The sequence below is a fragment of the Lutjanus erythropterus genome, chromosome 19 (assembly GCF_056507025.1).
Source record: "Lutjanus erythropterus isolate fLutEry1 chromosome 19, fLutEry1.hap2, whole genome shotgun sequence".
Taxonomy (NCBI): Eukaryota; Metazoa; Chordata; class Actinopteri; order Lutjaniformes; family Lutjanidae; genus Lutjanus; species Lutjanus erythropterus.
The window spans coordinates 1,917,247-1,941,438 of NC_139335.1; the positions used below are offsets into that span (position 1 = coordinate 1,917,247).

At 42.8% G+C, this 24,192-nt stretch overlaps 1 protein-coding gene across 2 annotated transcripts in view; it reads right to left on the reverse strand.

Moving 5' to 3' along the window:
* spop (speckle type BTB/POZ protein) overlaps positions 1-24,192 on the reverse strand; it is a 130,066-nt gene that overhangs the window by 37,015 nt on the left and 68,859 nt on the right. For both annotated transcript variants that reach the window (XM_084744330.1, XM_084744328.1), the window contains exon 6: positions 13,974-14,101. In XM_084744330.1, coding sequence (XP_084600456.1) covers positions 13,974-14,101 — 128 coding nt within the window. The remainder of the gene's footprint in view (positions 1-13,973; positions 14,102-24,192) is intronic.

Here is a 24,192-nt window from a genome sequence, read left to right on the forward strand (position 1 = left end):
TGTTGTAGCATGTTTCTTTAATGTCTGATGACATATCATCATCATTTTATGGTTCATTACATTAAAATATAAACATAAAATTAAAGCTGAAAGCAGCGTTGTACAGGCCATCACACCCAGTCTGGGTGTCAGCAGCCTCATGGCCAGATTCATCCTGATCGACCAGCCGCTGAATTTTCACACCCTACAGACATCACAGGAAGGAATTTCATACCACTTCCTGTCTCCACCAGGTGGTGCTATGACTTTGCTTCTTGATTGTCACGTAGATGTCTTCAGACCAGGACTCTTATCAAACGTGAAGTTTGGTGCAGATCGGACAATTTACACCAAAGTTATAGTAATTTCGTGTTAAATGGCAAGACATCAAAACTTGCCACGCCACGCCAACACTTTTTTGTGCGTCTGGGTGTGATACATGTACTAATTTTCGTACATGTCGTTGAAACACGCCACTGCAAGCTGCTCTTGCTCAAATATCTTGGCCACGCCCAAGCAGACGAGCTGCACGGAGGCATTTTATGTTTCTATTCTATGTTTTTTAATTTTTTTCTGTTTGATAAAACTGGTCACTATTCACTTCCATTGTTTGGGAGATTCTGCAACACTGTTTTCCTGTGAAACTCCAGCAGAGTTTTGTGGACTGAACAACTAAACCCGACCACTCAGAGTGAGTTTGAGTTGATAATGACTGGATTTTCATTTTTGGGTGAACTATCCCTTTAATATACACTCTGTGGCTCTATCTGGACTTCAGTACTGATTTCTGATTTTACATATTGCTCCTTAAATCTGAATCAAATGTTTGTGAGAATTACTGTACATGATAAATCTGATTACAAACTGAATATCTAAGATGAGTCTGTATTCGCTGAGAAATGAGACAAAGGACAAAGTGTACACACACACACACACACACACACACACACACACACACACACACACACACACACACACACTCAACATACACACAAACACTTTTCATCTACAACGGCTTAATAGATCTGTGATCTTTAAACTTGTCATCTGAACCCCGGAGCACAAAACTCATCAGCAGCTTTTTATAATGCATGACCGTCCTCCTCTCCTCTCCAGCCAGCCAGAGTAAACAGGCTCGACGCCACAGACCCTCTCTGCAGCTCCCTTTCTTCTTCACTCTCTCCACTCACTTTTAGATGTTATTGCTCACGAGAAAAAAAAAAAATCCAAAACACTCAGAGCAACGGCAGGATATTTTAGTTAGGAGGCAGGCTCTGATACAGGAGTCAGAGTCAGTCGCCCTCCGGCTGCTGCAACAGGTGACTGAACTGATTAAAACCCAGAATAATAGTGGAATCTCATTTGTTCTTGACACCATTAAACAAACACAGCCCCAAATCCCAACGCTATTAAACAAAAGTCGAAAATAAACACAGCACTCACTCTGCTCAGAAGACAATAGCTGGAACCTCACTTTTTCACCTTTAATTACAGGCTATTCATTTCATCCAGGTCGCTTCTAATTGTATTCCAAGCTCCTTATTCAGCTTATAAGGAGGTAATGGAAGCTTTTACAGTAGGTGTCCTAACAACACACTGTTTGCTCTGGTCTTTTCTTAGGAGCACAATAAGAGGGGTGGGGGGGGTGGGGGTGGGGGTGTAGCCTGAGCACTGACAAACACCAACCTGCAGGTGAAGAAAAGAGCAGCACATGGAAAACTACTTCTGTTTTCTGCAGCATGAAGTTACATCATGGTTTCTCATGGCGTATTGGACATTATTGACTGGATTTATTATTAAAATATCAAGTCTTTTTTATAGCTGCACTGTAAATAAACAGCAAATGTTGTTCTTTTGTAATCCAGACAAAGTATACCTGCAGGATTAAAGTGTACCTGCTGCTCCCACCAGAAAGCACAAATTAAACTGGTCATTTCAGAGGCTGTTTGTAGGAACCCTGCTGTGTCCATTTCAGTGGCTCAGTTCACAGACAGACACACACAGACAGACAGACAGACAGGTTCACACCACACAACATACAGTGAAGCCGCTGCACGGAACCTCCATATTTTGTGGACAAAATCGGTAATAAACACAACATAAAATGTCAAAATGTCGTAATAAATCATAATATGGAATCACAATACTTGGACCACGACAGCTTGTCAATGGGTGCTGCAGACATGAGCAGCTTTGATCGTGTCCTCCGTCAACATAGCTTGCAGAATTTTGACCAACTTAAGTTGACCAGTGGAATATCGATTCTGATGCATTGTATACACAAAACCTAGATATTCTGGTGATTTTGTTGCCGGTAAAATGTTTAATTCAACATCTGCAGCTTGATAACTCGTCTGGGTGACAGGGGGCGGACGCTACTTCTGTTGCTGAACTGTGCGCGCAGCTTTTCGAAGACGACGGCTGTAAAAGGGTCTATTTGGAAGATAAGCACATGGTCACAGTCTTTCTCGTCGGTATGGTACATGCTCTGGTTGCAAAAAAAACAAGATGGCAGCCCTCATAATGGAAAACAGTGGTATCTGTGTTATTCTACACAGACAGAAGAGTTTTTCATGCATCATTTGAACGAGCGTTGCGGACTGTGTCCCAATTCACAGCCAAGTGTGCTGTGCCTGGCCAACCTTGTTCTTCCACATACACACTTTGACGCAGGGTTTTCACACACGCACACACACACACACACACACACACACACACACACACACACTCAGTATCACCACTGGCAGCGAGCATGTGCCTCTGCATGCCGTCTGTGAGCACCAGCCATTTGGGTCTCTTTTTAAGTAGTTTTGTTTTCTCTGCTGGAAGATCACAGACACTAAAGTGATAGCTTTGAGACTCTGAGGCTCCATCTAAAGTGCTTGAAGGAAATGTTTGGACAAAGAAAATAAATAAATATGCAGGCAAAAGTTGCCTGTTTGTTCAATTTCTGCTGTCTTTACTCTGGGAGAAGCAAAGGGCTTTTGATGGGATATAAAAGACCTGTTGATGTGGTGTGTTGCAAAGGCAGTATCAATTAAAGGATCCGTTGTGGCTCAAAAATGGGTGCCAACAAGCTATCACAGTAAAATCCCATTGCAGGAGAAGGATCAAGCTTTTGCTCTGTTTGCTCATCCTCCTCCCATCTCTCACCATCAATCAGCATTTGTATTTCCACCTCTTTGATTAGGTCTCCTGTCCCTTTTTCAGATGATCGAAATCATCTTGCCTCTTTCACATTTGCCCCCTGGTCTTGTTTGGGCAAGAACGGCGCTATAAATAAATATATTTTACCTGATTTCTTGAGAATGAAAGATGGTTTTTGTCGTCCCCTTTTGCCTACATAAACCCAAATCTCTGTGTGCATCCTCTCTCCCTCACCGCTTCTTCCATGTCTTTTCCCACCTCTGCCTCTTTATCCTGCTCCGGGACCTGGTTATGTGTGTGTGTGTGTGTGTGTGTGTGTGTGTGTGTGTGTGTGTGTGTGTGTGTGTGTGTGTGTGTGTGTGTTGTTCAGTGTGCAGGGAGGGAGCAGCTGGAGCATCTGCAGTCGTCTCCTCTGACAGCAGCACGGCATATGGCAGGGCCCTGTGAAGGATGGGTGCTGTCACCCGGCAAAGTGCTTACCCACCGACAAGAGAGGCGAGCCGCACTAACACCATGAGGAAGAGGAGGAAACAGCTGAACATCAGCACCCCACTCATTTATTCTCCCACCGCCACCTCGCTCCAGGAGGGACGCAGTGGAGGAGCCGTAAAGAAAAGACCTCCGACCGGCTAGCGGTGGCCAAGACACCAGCTGAAACACATTTAAGTAAACTGCATCAAAGATCGTCTACGTGCACAAGATGAACCAATCGAGAGGAAGACACTGGCTCATCTTCCAGTTTACACACTCTGATCCTCACTTCACACAGAGAAACCTGCATGACTGGTTACTACACAGTACATTCATCAGCCCCTCAAGGACTTTTTATGGGATTGTTGCAGCCCAAAAATACCTGATTTCACAGCAGCTTTTCTAAATGTTCTAAAATGTTTTTAGGCATTTTTTGCAATGAAATTGCAGGAGCAAGTGAAAATTGCAAAAATCCCTGCTTTTTTGTACAATTCATTAAAAATTAAAGGCATCTTGTTCCAGAGAGAATAAAACCACACTGTTCTCAGTGCTCTGAGTAACCTCACCCAAAAGACTCAGAATTACAACAATTCTAACAAAATATGCTTTATTTGTAAATGACGAAGTTTGCCTGAGGGGTATTCAACAAAGAAGCAAAATCCTTTTGGAGCTCAAACTCAGTCAAAAGAGTAAGCACAAAATTATAAAACATGAAAGTGCACAGAGCAGTGATAAATGTCAAGAACAATGACAGACCTCATTATGTGTTATCTTCAGTACCTGTGACAGAATAAAAATACAAAAATACAAAAAAAGGAAATCAGACGACTGGTATATTTTGCAGAAAAGTTGCAATGATTGGACAAAATTGCAAGATTATGTAGAATTCACAGAGAATGGAGGAATTTGTGTTGCAATAAGCAAAGCCACAGCTTTTTGTTTCTTATTTAGTTTCATGTTACCACTGAATGTAGAGGTAGGAGGCAGAGTTCGGACCGAATCATTGTTTTGCAAGTCTGGCAATTTTTTGCATTCAAGCCCCAAGTCAGGACTGACAAGTCCCAAGTCTTAAACTTTGAGTTTCAAGTCCTAAACAAGCCATAATGTAACAGTTTCCAGGCTCACTGATTTACAAAGTTACTAGCTAAACATTAGCTTGCTAGCTGTGTTAACATCAGTCTTGATTTACAGTTCAACAGTGCAACTTCAAATATTGAGTGAAGTTGGGAGTGTTTGACTCACACATTTTGCATACTGCAATTACATTTTTGTTTTGGTGGCTCAACCTGAACCACTAACCCAAAGCATCGATACTTACTGACCTGGGAGTGAGACTCAACAATCAACCGTCTTTCTGCAGAGTGGCTTGCAGCAGCTTTCAGTAACAGACTTCTTATCTTTTGTATCTCTGCAGGTGGTTGTGGATGACCAGGAGAGAAAAACACAGTTAAATAAATATGATTTATGTTATGGAAATATCATTTAACTTGAATTCTTTTTATCTGTTGCTTCCCCTCTTATTGTTAATGATTGATAATAATTGGGCAGAGTGGGAGGGCATGAACTTTTTTTAGGCTTCTGAAGGGGAGTGTGATGGAAAGGTTTTAGAACCACTGGTGTAAGGTCCTAAATATTTTCAAGTTAAAAGGCTCAAGTCTAAGTAAAGTAATGAAATACTGGTCCAAGTCAAGTGAAGTCCAACTCCAAGTTGAGTCTGAAGTCAGAAAATCTGTGACACAACTTAAAGATGTGCATTGATTTTTATAGATATTATACTTGTATTCTTATCAATTTTACTTTACATATTGCAGAAAAATATGCAAAAAAAAAATAAAGACATGAAGTGCAAAGATGTGAAAAGTTTCAACAGACTTTCAGCTGAGGGAACTGGTAACTGGAGGAGCAGCTCGTCACTAAAATAAGAACAGCCAGCTCAGTCCACCTTAAAGGTCAGTCCAACTTAAGTGAGCCCGGGTCAAAGCTGTCCTAACCTCGGCTCTTGAGGAGTTGCAGCATTTATTCACTAACAAACAGCCCAAGCTGCACACATGCTGCACTGCTACATTCACAGCTGAGCAAAAGTCTCAGGAGCAGCTTGGGAATAACTGGTCCACCTTAAAGGTCAGTCCACCTTAAGTGAGTCTGAGTGGAAGTTGTTGAGCTGATCCCCCCCCTCCCCCCTTCAGCAGCATGCAAGTCACAGGATCTGTACCGTTTCATTCACTGAAAGAAACACTGTCGTAGTTTTGTTGAATATAATCCAGGCATCTTCACCACCACGTTATTATAAAAACCATTCAGTAATATGCAAAACGGAAATTCACGTGTTTGGGGCAGAATGTGTCACATCTGCGTCTGACAAGGAGGCGCAAAAGCTGCAGTAAATCCAGCCCTCTGTTCTTTCCTCTGTTGCACTTCACAGTGATGTTTACTGAAGCTGAAAAAAAATCAAGTGAAAACTCTCTTCATCTCCTCCATCTCACTTAATTTATGTGCAAATAAGACAGCAGCCAACTATGCAGCAGCTCTCAATTTCAAGTGTTTGCAACTTGAATGGAAAGACAATGAAATCAATGCAATTTTGAACAAAAGGCCAACAACAGCCTACACTGGCAAAACAACATATCAGGATAAAAAGCTAATGAGGAGGCACTTCCTGGATCTTCTTCAGGTGTTCCTGATGCACAAGAGGGAAATCGAGAAGAAAGGCGATGAATTCCCAAAACAGTCCAGTCATACTGCTTTGTTAAGGTACTTAAGATGCATTTTTATTTATTACAGTGTCTACAAGACTAAGACAAGAAGAATGTGTTCTGACTGACTGAACACCAGCCTTCAAACAATCACAGCAGGGCTGTCCCTCACTACGAATCTTTATCAGTCCAATCAGATTTGGCCGCACAATACAAATTAAAAAATTAAAACACAAAGCCTACATGATGATGTTACATGATGTTTTCACAGCCAGAGAAAGGATGATGCACAGTTTTGCATCATCCTGTAGTTCAAGGCAGGGATCTGCAACCTTTACTCTCTCAAAAGAGGCATTTTTGTCCAAAAAAAAAAAAGAAAAGAAAGTTATCTGGAGCTGCAACTATTAAATTCTCTGAGACTTTTCTTGGATTTGGCATCCATATCTATCCAAGGGAGACTACAGACGAGCCACTGGCAAAATCAAGAAGAAGAAAAGCTCGAGACGTAGGCTGTGACGCACATTTTAGTTGACTAAATATTAAAAGATCTTTTTTATTTGGCTACACATTAGGCCTACAACAATGATTAAAATATTTTAAAAAATTACTGTTATTCGGTTCCATTTAATTTTTTGTCAAAGCCACAGGTTGCTACTGGAGAGAAAGAAAAGAGCCACATGCAGCTCCGGAGCTGCAGGTCACAGACTCCTGGTTCAGGTTTAAAATCCCAGAGATGAAGAACATTTCTCACCTTCCTACATAAATAAAGGATTTATTATGACTAAACCACAGTGTGTGAATGTTGTAACAGTGGAAAGACGAACTAAGATGTTTTAGGTGAGTTCTGTTTGTTTCTGTCGAGTCTGAAGTTTTTTAAAAGGAGTCTGGTTAGTTGGACAAGAACAATCAGCTGTTTCTGGTTGAACAGAACTCATCTTACTCTCACTGTTTCAATCCTTTCCATGATGTTTTCAGACCCTTAGAATAACAATCTGAGTCTGTCGGTGTCAAAAACGAGCACCGACAAACAAGCAAGCGTCACCTGCCCTGCTCCGGTGTGCTCTGAGGAACGTGCGCTCCGTTTCTATCACTCCTCTCTGCTTCCATCAGTTAGTTTTGTGGTTTGCGGTGCTCCGAGTACAATGATGCAGCTGAAAAACAAGAGCTGAAACTTGTTTACCAACCACTTGTTTCACCTTCTCTCATTAGTTAACCACCAGCTCGTGTTGTCACAAGGACTTCTTTGTTTTAAGTAAGTAGAAAAAGCTAATATAAAAATATATTTTTGATTCCCCTTACCTATAATTCCTCATTAAAATGTTCTCCCTGTGCATTTTTGTAAGCTTCTATTTGTTTTATCCTGTTGCTGGGATGCAGCCTGACTGATAAAGGGAAAATAACGACTGTTCGACTTTCAGGAATTTGTTCATCTTTCCTGTGGACGTCAGTATCGGTGTTTCTAGTGGAGATGAAGACAGATGAAGTGCAGCCTATCAATGGCTAAAGCAGAGTAATAATTGATGCAGTATGTTGTGTCTGCATGGCGGATGCGGTGGAAGAATAGTCAGCCTCCTTTGTGAAATAAATCAAATGTGTCCGGCAGCAGCAGCTCTCTGACTCTCCCTCTGGCTGACTAAAGGTGGACCACTGCGCTCCTGCACTTTTCAGCAGCCAATTTAACATGACTGACAGATATGTTTCACCATAAACTTCTCCCCTCCACAACAACCACTTCTTTTCCCTTTAGTCAGTCAAAACAGACTTCCAGAGTAGTAACCCTTACAGTGTCAGTCAACACCACTCTGCCTGCAGGCAAATCACGACAGCACAAAGTTGTCAGAGATTTTCCGGGGAGCCACAGGACCCCCGCAAGTGCGTCTGGCTGTTTCTCTGAAAACTTTTGGAGCATCTGCATTATCTATAGCACGAGCAGCTAGATAGCAACGGTTTTGACCTCGGAGCAAGAGGTTACCTGCGGTGCTGACAGGGAAAGAGAGGAGGATTTAACCTTATTTACCTCTGCGTCTCATTAGAGGAGACATGAGACGAGAAGGTGAAAACACGTCTTATCCACGTGAAAACATTACCTCGAGAACAAAATCTGATCCAAACCATCTGGGCCTTCTGTTTTTTTTTTTTTTATCATCTTTATTTTCCCTTTTTGTCTGTTCTTCTCGATGCCACCCACCATGCCCACTTCTCATGAGAGGACCTTTCCTTCAGTCTCCTCTCGCCATGCCTCCTTCCCCTCCTTCTTTATCTCTCCCTGTCCCCTCATGCTCTCTTTTGACAGCCAACGCAGCACCTTTAATGGGAGCTATCTCCTCATTAAATACCTGCAGGTGTCTGCAGAGCTTTGGCAGGGATGGAGAGAGGAAGAGAGACGGAGACAAAGAGGGAGACAAAGAGCAGCGGCTGGTGTTGTTCAGGCCCTCTCCGACATGACATATAGCCAGATTCCCTTTGCTAAATTTGAATTACTAATGTCTCCGGAGGCAAATGAACCGAGCACAGGGACCAAAGGGTCAGGGAGAGAGGTTGAGCCAGTACCCACCTCCCACAGTGATCTGGCTTCTCCTCATAGCCTTTTCGCCTCTTTGACACTCTGCTATACAAAATAAAAAAGGAAGAAAGACGGGAGACGAAGGAGGGCAAGGAGGGAAGAAGGAAAAGTAGGGCTGAGCAGACGTGGGGGGGGGGCAAGGGACACAGGGGAGAGGTGAAGGTAGAGTGAGGGGAGGAAAAAAGTAAGAAACTGTGATGCTCAAAGTGGGAGGCAGCACGAGATGAAAGGAAAAGGGAAAAGAGGAGGAGGAGATTGGGTTTGAATGAAAGATAAGATGGAGGGGAAAAAGAGGAAGCGGAGGGGATGAGAGGAGAGAGAAGAGGGAGAGCGCTGGGCTCTGGGGCGATGGGGCTCTCTCAGATGCCGGACGAGACCATCTGGACGAAAGCGGAGCCAGGTCTCTGACGGTAAACACTGGGCTTCACTTTCACATGGAAAAAGACCAGGGAAAGAGATTCAAACACCCGTTCAGCACTTTCTTACCACCATCCACCCAAAAAAACCCGACTCCGCCATGCGTCCTGCCCACGTGTTGGTGGGAAACGCTACCAGACCTCACTGCTGGCAGTCTCATCATTTATTGCACACAACGTCCCACATCCAGGCTGCTTTTTTTCTATAACAAACACACACACACACACACACACACACACACACACACATGTTTCAGAATCGATGTCAAAATACTGCTGCCTCAGACTTGCTTCCAGAATATGAACTCCACAGACCTCTCCGGTCATCTGGGACTCTTCTGCTAAATTTTTCACGAGGTTAAAAAACAGTAAAGCTTAAAGGGTAACTTTAGTATTTTCAACCTGGACCCTGTTTTCTCATTATTTTTATGTCTAAGAGCAAGTATTTTTGGAACTGGTCCAGCATTGAGGGAGGGTCTGCAGCCACCAGAAGTGCGCTTGTTTGCTCAGATTGTCTGACAACATTATGGAAAGGACCTTTTGGTAAAGAGCTACATTACTTTTCTCACCAAACTAACCAGACTGCAAGGACCGACCGGTGCAAAGAATTATTATTTTTCTTCCACATCAACTGCATTTTTGAGGGGCTAAATGTGCTCGGATTATTGATAAACTTGGTACATGCGTCAGTCACGGTTAAAAGTTATGTCTGATATGTCCTTTAGCAGTGGGTGGATATATTTACCATATTTTATACATGTTTTAGGCACGTGTCACACCCAAACATACAATAACATCCCTGTGAATACTTTAACAAACTCCTCCAACAGAGAGCTTCAAACTGGTGTGTGCCATCGAGAGACATCTGTCATGAAAAGTTATTAAAAGCCTATTTTTGTGACATGGTGTCAAATTTCGATGCTTCGCCATGAAACAGGAAGTTGCTACAACTAATCTGCCCCAAACTTCACATGGTAAGAGTCCCGGCCCAAATTCAGAGACTTGTCGATGAGTCGATCGTTTGAAAACGAGGTTGCGGCTGCCACATGCCACAACGCACACAGGCATGCGACAAAAATGAAATAAAAATCAGCAAAAGCTTCTTGGTTCTTTCCACTCCTCCAACAATCACCAGCTCTCGTTGTTTGGTTGAAATAAACCCTTCATTTGCAGCACTAGATGTGAAAATATTCTGTCCCTACGTGCTGCTTCTCTGATGTCTGACCTCCCTCTCACTCCTCTCCCAATATTTTTACACCTAATGCAGTGAATTAAGGGTTTATTTCAACCAAAACAGAGTTTCAATGAGGATGAAGATGAGGATGATGATATTAAAAATAGTATTTTGTAAAGGGAGTCTGGTTAGTTTGACGAGAGCAGTAAAACAGCGGCTTCATTCCACCTGGCAGGACTGTGTTGCGTTACATCCACCGGAGCTGATCGCGGCCAGTCAACAAAGTGCTTGTGGTTCCACCAGCAGCGTTGCAGCACGTTTTAGAAGTGGTTCTACGTTCTGCTCGGCTTCAAATACACGCCAAGTCTATATTTGACAGATGCCATGTTGAGCTGCACAGAGCAAATTGTGCTGGCAGGAAGTTGGACAAAAAGAAAAAAAAAAGCGAATCCTATCGTTTTTCAAAATAAAAGACCCTGTGCAGACTCGATCATAAAAACAAACAAAACAGAAACTATTTAACTACATAACCTACTTATCCTTGGCAGAAACACAAAATAAACAAGGAAAGAGACCAAATCAACAAAATCTGAGCAAGTCAACATAATCAGGCAGGCAAAACGCTCCGCTGCTGAAACGCCGCTGGTGGGACATGCAGCCGTGTGGAGGACGGATCAAAACCATGGTGGAGACGTGCTGTGCCCAGTGGAATCGACGGGTAACTTCTCAAAAAAAAAAAAAAAAAAAAAAAAAAAAGGGTCTTTCTCTGCAGGGATCCTTTCCATAATGTTGTCAGACTCTTGGAATAACAGACTGAGCCTGTCAGCGCCAAAAACAAACATTTCTAATGGAGCTAGTTTGACGGTGCGCAGTTTCCTGGAGGGATTATGTTGTAGCTTAGTTTCACTTCTGTCGGCTGCAGCCGCTCTCCCTAAATAGTGGACCAGTTTCAAAAATCGCTGTCCTCGTTAGTCACTTTGACACAAAACCGTGAGAAAATAGGGTCCAAGTTGGAAAACAGCAAAGTTACCCTTTAAGTTAGTATGCTACACACATCTATAGCAGCAGAGATCTTAAAAAATACAGAAAATGTTCTCTGCCTTTATTATTCATCTACTTTCTACTCTCATTTAATCTTTTTCTCTTGTAAACAGTTTTTGTATTAAGCACATTGATTTTCCTTGTGTACAAAAGGTGCTATATAAATCAGGTTTGCCTCGCCTTGCTTGTTCATCAGCAGAGCTGGCTAATTACCACGGTACAACTGAAATTTACGGGGGAGGAAGTGGCCACCGAGGACTTGAACCAGCAACCCCGCCTCCTCCACCCTTTAGGAGAGTGGAAGAATTCAGCGGGAGAGGACTCTTCAAGGTAACTAATCCCTCTCTCCTCCAGCTCATTCTCTCCAGCAAACAGTCTCATCCTCAAAATTACGTCCCAATGAGACACGCCGGCACAAACACGCACAATATATGCATAAGATACTCCTACACACACACACACACACACACACACACGACTCTACCCCCCTCATCCCACATGGCTCTGGAGAAGCAGCACTGCCCCTCCTACCCCTCTGTCAATAAGCCCAGTTTGGAAACACTTTAAACAGACTTGCACATTGCTCCGCTACAAAAAGGGAAAACTTCAAGACATGCTCTCCTCCATACCCGCAGGGTTAATTAGAATTGTTTTAAACAGCCACTGCCATGCTTTTTAAACATTTATGGGTGCATGCATTACAACTAAGGCATTAACATATCCAGAAAGTTTAACCTCTTCTCTGCTCCCCGGCTCCGTTCTGAGGAGCAGAGGGGAACGAGAGGGAGGACAGTTGACCTCTGCTGCCCCCTGTGTTACAGCAGAAAAACAACAAGGGAATTTTCAACGAGGAGCAGCAGCCAGCTTTGGATCAGAGGAGTCGGAGCCAAGCCGCCACTCGGCCTGAATGACAATCAGCTCACATGTTAGTGATGAGAGAGAGAGAGAGATCTAAACCCAGAGGCTATGTAGTACCAATAAAAACATACATTATTCACTAACAGGGACATACAATGAGAGGTAGTGTTGAATAAAAAGATGAGTGAGACAAGAATTACAGCTGTGATCACTCCCAGGCAAAAAACCCACCAATACAAACAATACATTTAAATATTTCAACATTATTCATTATTTTTTAGATTCTATTAAAATTATATTTTTGGGAGTAATCCAAGAAGTTCTACTAATGTACACACCATTCAGCATCAGTGCAGTTCTGTGTTTGTCTGCAGAACTGAAACACCTTATTTGATGAATAATAATTGTGTTCTGGTAATATAATCAGGATTATCGTTTCTGAATGTGCAGCCTGTACTGTCAGTATCTTTTCTTTTTACAGACTGTGTGTTTAACGGGACAGTTCATGCCAAAATCAATTATACATATTTTTCTTCTTAGCTGTAGATCTGTTTATCCATCTACATATTTTTAGTGTGAGTTGCAGAGTTTTGGAGATGAGCGATGAATATAATGGAGCTAAATATCACTCAGCTCGTGGTGCTCAAAGTGCCAAATGTGAAAAAATCAACAGTAATGTCTCTTTCCAAGAATCATGACCTGGTTACTCAAGATAAACCGCAGACATGTTGTGAGCTAGCAGGAGAAAGAAAGTCGTTCCTACATGGAACTGCTCACAACAACGTCTGTGGAGTAACCAGGTCATGATTTCTGCAAAGAAAAATCGCTGTTGAATTTTTCAAATGTATTTTTTTGGCCCTTGAACACCACAAGATGAGAGCCATCTACTTCCATTATATTCAAGAGAAGGCAGAAATCCCTACAGCTGATATCTCCATAACTCTGCAACTCACACCAAAACTATCTGGAAGGATAAATCACCAAACAGCTTAGAAGACAAATTTAGATTTTTGGGGTGAACTGTCCCTTTAACAAATACAGTGAATTCAGATAAACTGTCTCTTTGTCTTATACACTATAAATTTCAAACAAAGTCTCAATAATTCCCCGCAAATGCATTAAAACTAAACTAACCAGCCTGTTTTGAAAATGTAAGGAAAAGAAAGTGCAGATATTTGTGTTAAAACGTAGGGAGCGACAGTAAAAAGTTGTCAGAAACATAAATACTCAAGTGAAGTACAGATAAAACTCTGATGACGCTGAACTGAGCTCAAGAGCTAGCAAACACAAATCGCAATAAACCATCATAGTGAATCATAACACCTGTAGAATTGCAACACATATCAAATCAGCACCTCAGTATCGTGCCAGTATTGAATCAAGTATCAGTATTGAAAAACACCAGATAAAACACTGAAGAGGTCAGGTTTGGATTGTGGTGTCCTAAATATGACGCCAATATGTGTGTTGGCTGAAATTATACCTTCAAAATAAGTGCAGGGATTCCTGAGAGAGTGTGCTTCTGTTTCCACAGTAGAAAATGTCTAATATTAAGTAAAAACATCGATCCTCAACATTACACAGGTCTTTTTGCCCCTCAAGTCCTCAGCACCCACGGTTTCGACCCTCACCTCACAGAAAAGAGTTAATTTGTCATCGGGCAGCAGACCGTTGGCCTCGTCCAACAGGAAGTCCCTCCTTATGAACTTTTTGAAACCCCAGTCCTTCCCCTGGACGAAGCGGTACGCTCTCTGGCTCTCTGGCAAAGAAAGCACACGGACAAACAAGGAGAAACAAGATTATTTGGAGACTTTCACAACGTGATTAAGGCTCTGCGTGTGTGTGAGTGCGTGTGCGAAAGAGAAAGTTTGTTATGAGTCATGGCCATAAGCAGCGGAGGAACAATGGCGAAAGAGGCTGGGTGCAGGAAGTATTGCCCGCAGGGAGCTTTTAACACTTCAGAAGAAAACAGAATCTCTTTCTCTCCCTCTTTCACTCTCTGTATCCTCTCGCCGCCACATAAAGACTAGTGGTAAACATGAGACAGAACTGCTGTGCCTCTTTGGCCAAGAAGTGAGAAATTGCAGGGATCAAAGCAGTCCAATTATCATGTGTTTATGGAGTGCCAATTATCTCTGACAGTGGCAGGAAGGATTCTGTAACACTCAGTTGCACTACAAAGACACAGGAAAGGTGCTGGAGTTCTTGTGTGTACAATAGTCACACTGTGGGGGCGGTAACAGCTATCTACAGTCACCTAACAGTCACAAACGCTCACTCGCAAGGTCAAAAAGATAATGACTACCGACTACGACTGCGACAGAGATCACAGCAAATTACAGCTAATTGCCGATAGAAAGAAAGCAAGACACCAACACATGAATCCTGCAAGTAAGTGGAGCTCTGTTGGAGGCATGTAACACCATTCCTGGGAGAAATTACATCATTCGCCATTTTGTTAATGAGAAGAAAACGCTTCCTCGGGCGCCTCTTTGGGATTTCCGAATGTGTTGAGCCGAGCCGAGCGTCAGTGACAGACTGTTTCTGTGCACGGAGATATCTTTGTCCATTCTGATCGGGGTAGACACGTCTAACCGCGTGATGGAGGGAGCAACTTAAAGGGATAATTACGATTTTTAAAAAAATGTTGATCACAGATGACGTCCTCAACCCAAAGATGTTCAGTTTACTGTCAGAGGACTTAAGAAACCAGAAAACGTTAATCGAGAAGCAGCAGCAGTACACGGTCAGGAGTAAATGTATTTTTTAAGTGTGCACTATAATTAGAATAATTTCGCAACTTTACCTTTCTGTCAGACAGACTTTTTTTGATGGGAAACAGTTGTTTTATGAGCCAAACATCGCTCTCTCCAAAGCAACCAGAGTCTATTGGCACACAAACAAACTAACCAATCAAAGCAGAGGTAAAATTAGTGATTTTGCCAAAGGAGTCTGGTGGTTTTGGAGAGTGCAATATCTGTCTTATAAAGAGACGAAATCACGACCCTTCCAGTGGACAACCATGGGACAAATATTACAAAATAATACAAACGGGACAAATAATACAAGTATCAGACTGTGAAGATACATAATTAGAGAGACTTACACACCCAGAAGTTACGTACGTGACGTCTTTCTCCTTACAAAAGGAAGTTACGATAGTTAGTTATGATACCTGTGTGTTTTTGTACCACGGTGTAGTTCTCACTCAGCGATTCTTGCTCATTCTTTCTCTTCCCGGCTGATCAAAGGACCAGAAGATGCTGGATAAAACACTTCGGGCGAGGTAACATTACGAGGGAGACGAGACGTGTAGTTCACTGAGCAGTTTCACGGAAAGCTAAACTAAAACAAGTCAAACCTACAACAAACTGTGACTTTCTTGTCTTGTAAAACTATCTTTTAAACTCACAAATATCATATGAATAATTCATGACAGAATTCAAATGGGATCAAAGGACTGTTTTTCTCTTATCATAAAGTTCCACTCAAATTTTTCCCTAAATAAAGTCCCACTGAGGACAGTGTTAAGTTGTGACAATATTCTGCCACACCATTATACCTGCAGCTTCTCTAAACTGGGGGCGTGTCATACAAGCATACTTCAAAACATCCAAACTATCCCTTTAAGTCTCTATATGTCTGTTGTTCTGTATCTTGTCCTTAAATGGCATCAAACGATGCAGGAAAATTCACCCAGAGCAACAAAAGAACCACTAGAAACCGATTCATTAATTCAGGTCCTTTCATTTCTTTGGCAGGTGTCATCAGGATCCTCCTAAGGATGTTCCCATAAAGTTAACACACATCTGCATGATTGGATTGTGCTGAGAAAGAGCAGAAACACAACCCCGGAGCAAATTTACTGAAAAAAAAACACTCCAATCACCAAATTCAAAAGTTCATTAAACAAAAATGAAAATAATATTTTAGCAAAATCAATCATCCATCAGGGAGGATGTCACTTTCACTAGAAGAATCTGACCAGACAGAAAGAGATCAATGTGAAACTTATGGATGAAGGGAAACTGTTGAACATGTTCTGTTTGGATGTAGGAAATTCATTATGGAAAGTAACTGGTCAAAATGGGAAGAGAGTGGAGCATCTTCTTAAAGACAATCAAGTATTTATATGAAACAGGCTGAATCTCCAGAATATGAGGGTTTTTTTTGTTTGTTTGATTTTTTGACACAGTCTGATACAGTAGGTGGCAGCCTGCACCTTTAAAATTGTTTTTCAGCCCACCGTTATAAACAAAGAAGAAGAAGGAGCAGAAGAATCACCAGATTCACCATAAGAGGTTGTCTGATGCTCATCTGGCTGCAGTGACAGTGTGTAAAAACGATGTGTCCCCAGTCTGCACGCAGCCTATCAACTCCATGTATGTACAGTAAATGAGCATTTGTGTGTGTATTTGTGTGTATGTGCATATGAAGCCTCCAGGGAGCTCTCAGAGTGAAACATGAGTATTAGGAGGGTAGTGAGGTGCAGAGGAAGCTGTGATTTGCAAGAGATGTCTGATTTCAACCTGTGCATGAGGATTATTTTAATATAAATGTTATCATATCCCTGGAGGCATGAAATACAGGGCCGTGAGGTGAAATGTGAAACTACTTGAGAGTTTTAAAAATGGAAGGAAGAACAATTTGCAACTAAGAAAAGAAAAGCATCAAAATGAAAACTGCCTGCAAGGCTTGGGCGAATGGACAGATATAATTGGCTATCGGGGATTTGTCCACATTCATGACTGCATGCAATTTGGACTCAAGGAAACATCCAAATATTCTTTTTGGGTTGCCCGGTGGAAGTCTGTACTGCACTGAGTGACCTCTTCCAGTTTTGCTAATTTAATTGTCTGCATCCAAAGAAAAAAGCTGTAAATCTGCAGCATGGTACACACCCACTGAGCCAGAGGACGAGTGGGAGGAGGACAGCCTGCAGAGCCAGAACATTTTCACTTCCACACAGTGAATTATGGATTTATTTCAAATGAACCAGACTAACCAAGACTCTTTTTATTTTGTTTTTCTGTTGAGTTTGAAGTCTGAAGTGTGTTTTACAATGAGTTAACAAGGTAATTAAACCAGTTTGGTAAAAGAGAGAAACTTGGATTCATGTGTACAGTTGTATTTTTTCATTTAATACACAAAATAGGTGTAAGAATATTTCCTTTCTTGACATTCTGTAAGCTTGTTATGAGTATTGGACACAGCAAACGTACAAAGCGGGCTTAACGCAGCAAATTAAAAGCTTTCCACCTTGTATTCACACCAGTCCAACGTTTTGGGACACCTAAAAGAGACGCGTTCAGAAAAGCAGCGGGCACTGTTTCCGTTTTTTTTTTTTTTTCAGTCCGGATGGGCAGAAACTGAGACTTCTGGAAACAATGACGAGACAAAAAGGTGCACCTACAGATGCTGTCGCTTGATCTCTTCAGTTTTGATGCTCTTTTAAAAGTTTGGTTCTCTGAATGTCCGGTTCATAACTGATCTTCATCTGCATTTTAATCAATTAATCAGTGCCTCGATGACCAACAACTGATGAACAGTCCGGCATTACTTTCATACCTACTGGGTCTGATTAGGGCAGTTTTAACAGTCGCTGTGTAGACACCAAAACACAGTTAACGCAGCTAGCTAAGCCAACTGCTACTTACAAAGTTAGCTTCCTCACTGTTACCTGAGTGATGAGGAAGGACTCCAGAAAATATCTGATGCATTTGGACCAAGAGTCATAAATCTGCATGCATGTGCATAAATAATGGATTAATTTTAATGCACCAGTGTCCGAAAGTTTGCTAGTATATGTTAGCTGTTAGCTTTGGTTAGCCTGGTGTCAGTGTGTTCAGCCACTGTCTCTAGACACAAACTGACTTTAAAAATACAATAATGGATAATAATGTTTTAATATAAAGCAGTATTTTCTGGGAGGTACATGTGAAGAACAGTCAGGTTTCTCTGCCTTGTCATGTTTATCCTGGTGTCCTGTTCTTTGACTGCTTCCTGTTGACACTGGTTCACCCATAACCAGTGTACATTAATGGGATTATTGCTGAAACAGTGCCAACAAAAATCATAGTTTGCAATAAATGCAAAAGACGGTTGGTGGTGGCTGGTTGTAACATTTTAACACATCACCCAACCCTGAGCAGCCTTCAAAAGCCTCCAGTTTATAATTTCAAACGTGTAGATTTCATTCATGCGTTAGGACAATTTTGAAAAAAGGCCATCAAGTAGTAAAAGACTCCAGTTAAAAGTAGATGAACTACACAATCACCCCCTCCCAAGAGGTCATCACCTCTCACGTTCACACACCTGCAGCGAGTGCACACTACATGTGTTTAGCCCCGGCAGTTCAGACAGATTTCTCTTCAGGCTGCTCTTGCGCAGAGATCCCAACAGGAGATCTGCTGACAGATCACAGTGGGAAGCACTAAGATGAAGTGTCAATGCTGCTGTAAGATCCTGTGTCAAATCCCCTGTTTGGATCTGAGGGAGCAGGCAGCCAAAGAGGGGATTGGTGGAGGAGTGCAGTGCATATGCAGTTATTCCCACCACTGCTCATGCAGGGGGTCCTTCACTGTAATCCCCTGCCTCTGGGGACTGTGTACGCAAAGAAGCTGACAGAAATCACCATGCAAACACACACACACTTGAGCATAAGCATGCATGGAAGCCGATGCACAAAAATTACTTATCTATGCACTCCACTTTTTCACAGCAGTCTCCTTTATTCATTGTTCTGCCGCTGTGTAACAGAGTCAGTCTTTCCAGAAAAGACACTCAGATTTCTCAACGAAAGCCGAGCAGGTTTGAAAAGCGAGTCAAACTTCTGTGGCCTTGGTACACTGTACTGTTTGTGGCTGGGTAGACACAAAGCAGCAGATTTAATACCTGGATCCCTCTCAAGAGTGGAAAGAAACTCTTTCTCTGCTGACTTTCACCCACTCTTTCATGTCCTTTAAACATGTTTGATAAGACCAAGCATGAGAGCCCCAGATGGAGTCCCAAGGCACAGAATCTCCTTGTGAAGTTGTGTTATTTGGGTACGAAACAAGACTTTCAGTGATGAGTGAGGACTTCCCCAGTGGCAGTATCTGAAGCTGAACTCGGGTGTGAGGAGAGAGGCTGGCAGGAGAGTGAGACGGGGGTGGTGGGGGAGCAAGCCAAGAGGAAGAGGTGAGGAGAGGTGAGAGGGAATGCTGAAAGAAGCTCCAGCAGACTGAGGGGGGAAAGAGAGGGAGGTGTGACTTCTTCAGTGCTTACCCGTGACAGTGAGGTGCCTGCGAGAGTGTGTGTATGTGCGAATGTACACATGCATACAGGCACCGATGATGAGGGTGTGTGTGTGTGTGTGTGTGTGTGTGTGTGTGTGTGTGTGTGTGTGCTGAGCTCAGCTAATGTCATGCTGCCATCTCTAGTGGGGCATCAGAAACCTGCACTGGCAGAGAATCAACTGCAGGTCAGATCGCTGGCGCTCATTCTTTCAGTGAGCTGGCCAAGGTGGCGGAAGAGCAGCCGCTCTGCCAGAATACCAAAAAGAGCTCGACAGTGGTGGAGGGGGTCGGCGCCGCTGAGATATCCAACGAGAGAAGTGCGAGCCATGAAAAAAAGAGCGGTATTAAAATGAGCAAGAACAAGCAAAGACAAGATTGTGTTAACTGGCATCACACAGTTATCTCATTAACGTATGGGATTATTATGATCATAGCCGCAGTGTGGACCGCTCAATAAAGAAGATTTTACCATGCTGCGGTGCACTTTGATAGTTCCCCGGCATTGAAGAGAGAAGTTTCTCACCCTGCCAAAATAAGACCGAAGGTGATGAGGAAGGTGAGAAAAATGAGTTCTGAGCTGGAGAGAAGAAGAAAAAGAAGAGGAGGAGGAGGAGGAGGAAGACGGGAGAGCGATGCCATGGTGTTTAAGTGAGCAGGCCATCCATATTCAGGCAGAGGGCTCAGGGGCATGGTTGGCACACACAACGAGAAGGTCGCCAGAAGACGAGCCGGCATGTAGAGAAATAACAGCCGACACGGCAGCCAGAGTCAACATCTCTCTGTCTGTCTGTCTGTCTGTCTGTCTGTCTGTCTGTCTGTCACTCTTCCAGCCCCGTCTCTCACACGATTCAACAAAATCCCTGCACTCACCACCAAGTTTCTTACACTTTTTCTCCATTTCATAATTTCATACTTTTCGAGATTCAGATTTCCAGACTCCTTGGTAGATTGTTGAGACCATACTTGACATCTGAGTACAAATAACTAAAAATAAGGATAAGGGGTCTTCAGTCACCACTTATTACATGGTTAACTACCAAAAAAATTCAATAATTTGACAAAATATTCATTTCAAAATGATTTTATGGATGATTATACCATGATGCTAAGATACGTAATTCAAAAGACGACACACATAGAAGTTGCATAAGTGACATCATGACTTTCTCCCTGCAGAAGCTAACATTAGCCGCTGAAGCTATGATATCTGTGTGTTTTCATGCCTGCCACAAGACACATGACTACTGTTCATGAGTAATGAAAGGGGCCGTGACCTAAGTAAAAGCTTGGGCCAATGATGCCTACCATGAGACAAACAGGAAATGACTTATGAAAAGGGCGGGCTAACACACACCATTTAAATAGGAACTCTTTGAAACCAATGATACCACATGAGTCTACGAGAGACGGTTTGTGAGTTATAAACAGGGGCATGGTTAAAGTGTAGTAGAGTGTAATGAAAAAGAGTCTACGACTAATGGTTCATGAGTTTGACCATGGTGCATGAATCCATTTAGAAGTTATGCGCCTTTTTGTCAAAGGCCACACCCCCTTTTCCAAGTGGCATGAACACAAACCTTCACACCAACACACTTACCAAAGTTCAGCCTCCCAGGGTGAAAAGTGTGGCAGCCAAAGGGTCGGAAATTTTTACATACCGACCAACCAACATATAGAGCAGCTGACTGCAGATGCATTTTTGCCTGAGGCCACCAGGGGGTTTACCATCGCTACATGCGCCCACATCCACTCACATCCATTTTCCAATCTCTCAAAACCTATTGATGTGAAAGAGCAATTAGCATAGCCATTAAGTGACTGGACCCCTCTCTATACAAGTGTATATTTATCTCACCAGTAACAGAGTTTAAAGATCTAATTTAAAACTTTATTCCCTCCACACTCTGAGTTCACATTGGCTGGCATAAAGCAGGCAGATACACATATAAACATGACACAGTCTCTCAGAAAAGAAAATCTAATCTCTATTGAAGATGGAGCTCTATAAGCTAGTGTCAGCACAAACATGTTTATTGACATTCTTTCTACCAATGTCAATACCATCTGATTATGTAAAGACTGACCGATAGCTTCTACTCTATTAGCCGTGCTCCACTCACCCACGCAGAATGCCTGATCACCTCCATCAGTTACCGAGGGCAACAGACTGACAAGCTCACACCCAAAGCTTCAATTAACTGCAACCAAAAAAAGAACACACTGAATCTCCAGCCACGAAATACAGAAGCAGCCCACACCAAAACCTGCTGTAACTAGACTCTCCGGCCAACTCATACACACATAAGCTCACTTAGCCTTTGGCTACAACACAACAAAACCATTGTCTGTAGGGGAGACTTAACAAGGAGACTATTTGAATACAAAACAGCTTGCGGCAGAGGATGAGAACTTTCCATCTCTCCTCTCCGAGCTGTCAGAACAGGAATCTGCAGGGGGGCAGATGTTTTCTCTGGCAAAAGGAGGAGGAAAGGAGGAGGGGGTGTGGGGGGGTGTCAAGAGACAAGTTACAACCCACCCAACAGCCTCAGAGGAGAGAACCAGCACATTAAGCCAGGGAGAGAAATGATGTGGCCAAGCTGAGAGCGCGGGAGTACGGTGCGGGGAGGAGGGTGGTGGGCTGCCACTGCTGCCTGAATCTATCTCCATTAGCAAGTACGGACCATCAGAGAATCCAGACGCAGACATACACTCTCCAGTGGGGGGCTCAGGGGCTGACTGATACAAATGTGGTGTTTCATCAGATAATGTCATGCTTTCCATCGTAGTGCAGCTTTGTCTTTATACCTCCTTCTTTAAAAGGTCCAGCATGTGAGATTTAGTGGGATTTACTGACAGAAATGGAATATTAACATTCATCAGGGTGTTTTCATCAGTGTAAAAAATGTCTCAATACCATAACTGACATACAGTTACATTACATGTATATTATTATTTTTAATTTATTAGCTGCAACCAGCAGCACTTTAAGTTGCTTTGTCAGTCGGCCCTTCCACAAAAAGTCCCCACCCTTTCGTGGCTGCAGTATTCGCCTCAGGAGGCTGAAATCTGTCATAGAGCGTGCATGTTTGTGTTCATGCTAATCTCACATAGACGTCTCACCACAGCAGTGGACAAAGGTCTGGCTCCACACACACACATTCTGCCTTGTTTTCATTTCTTTAAAACAATCCTAAATGTGCTGGGCGGTGCTAAACCCAGGATGCAGTGATGGTGCTGCTACAAAATGGTGTCGAGGGGGAACTTGATTTGTTGGAACATCTGTATGTTAGAAGGTGAGCTCTGGCACTACAATGACTTCATCATTGCAGAAAAAAAAGGTAACGGCTGTTAGCTTGTTTATGTTCAGACCATTAGCATCACAGGAGCTAATTTGCCATTTTCAGCACGTAGATTGCAGCTTGGAGGTTGTTCTTGTTTCTTGCAGACTTTGAAAACATCATATCAAACAACATATCGGATGCTGCGATACCACAGCCAATGATAGGACTTATACCCACAGTGTGCATCCAGTGAGTCCAGCAGTGTTCAGGCTAAATGGCTAAAAAGAGGTGTGGCAAATTTATATTGCAAAATGGCTCATAACTTCCAAATGGATTCACACACACACACACACACACACACACACACACACACACAAGATTTAATAGCCTGGCTGCTTATGAGCCAAATGACAGATGATTATGTGCTCATGCCAATAGCAAAAAGGGGGTGTGGCCTATGACAAATAGGTGCATAAGCCTTAAAGGGATTACAGTAACATGGCCAAACTCATGTACAGAATAAAGTTACATATAACCACTTGGCAGGAGTCATCGGTCACCACAGACACAGACATTAACCTGCGAGGAGAGCAGGCTGCTCCTGCTAGCACTGCTAACATTAGCCACACCTGTGTGGCAACTAATGTCAGTTTCAGGTGAACAATGTTGTTTGCCTACAGACACTGTGATCCTGCTTGGTCTGAAAATAATAATCAAAATGCACGGTGCAAAGTCCCGCACATTTCAGCAGCATTTGAAATATATTAATAATTTTGTTATTGAAGGATGTGATTATTGGTTTCAAAATGCTCCAGATATATACATTATTTTTTCAGACAATGTTTAACGTTGTGTTCAAGTTTGACTGTTTACTGAATGTTTTCCTACTTTTAGACTAGTCACCTAGTCTGAATTAAATTTCCTGTAATCAACCGGCCAGTTAGTCACAGGAACATCACTGTTACGTGCCACAGTGTCTGTGTGGTGCTGTGCTCTCCTGTGCCCAGGTTCTGCCCCTCCCCCCTTGCAGGTTGCAGTGATTGGCATCAGGTGCAGCTGCTCTGCAATCAGGACCTGGTGCTTAAGAGCCTGCAGAGTGCAGCCAGTCAGGCCCAGAGGGCCATTCAGCAGACTACAGTCTGCCAGTCTGTAGGCTAAACCTGCAGCAGCAGGTTAGTCTACTTGTGTTGGTTGATAAGTGCTTTGCTAGCGCTCTCAGCTAGTGAAGTCTCTTGTCTTTGTGTTTCATGTGTCTTGTTTACCTCCATGGTTGGCAAGGACACTCGTTTGGG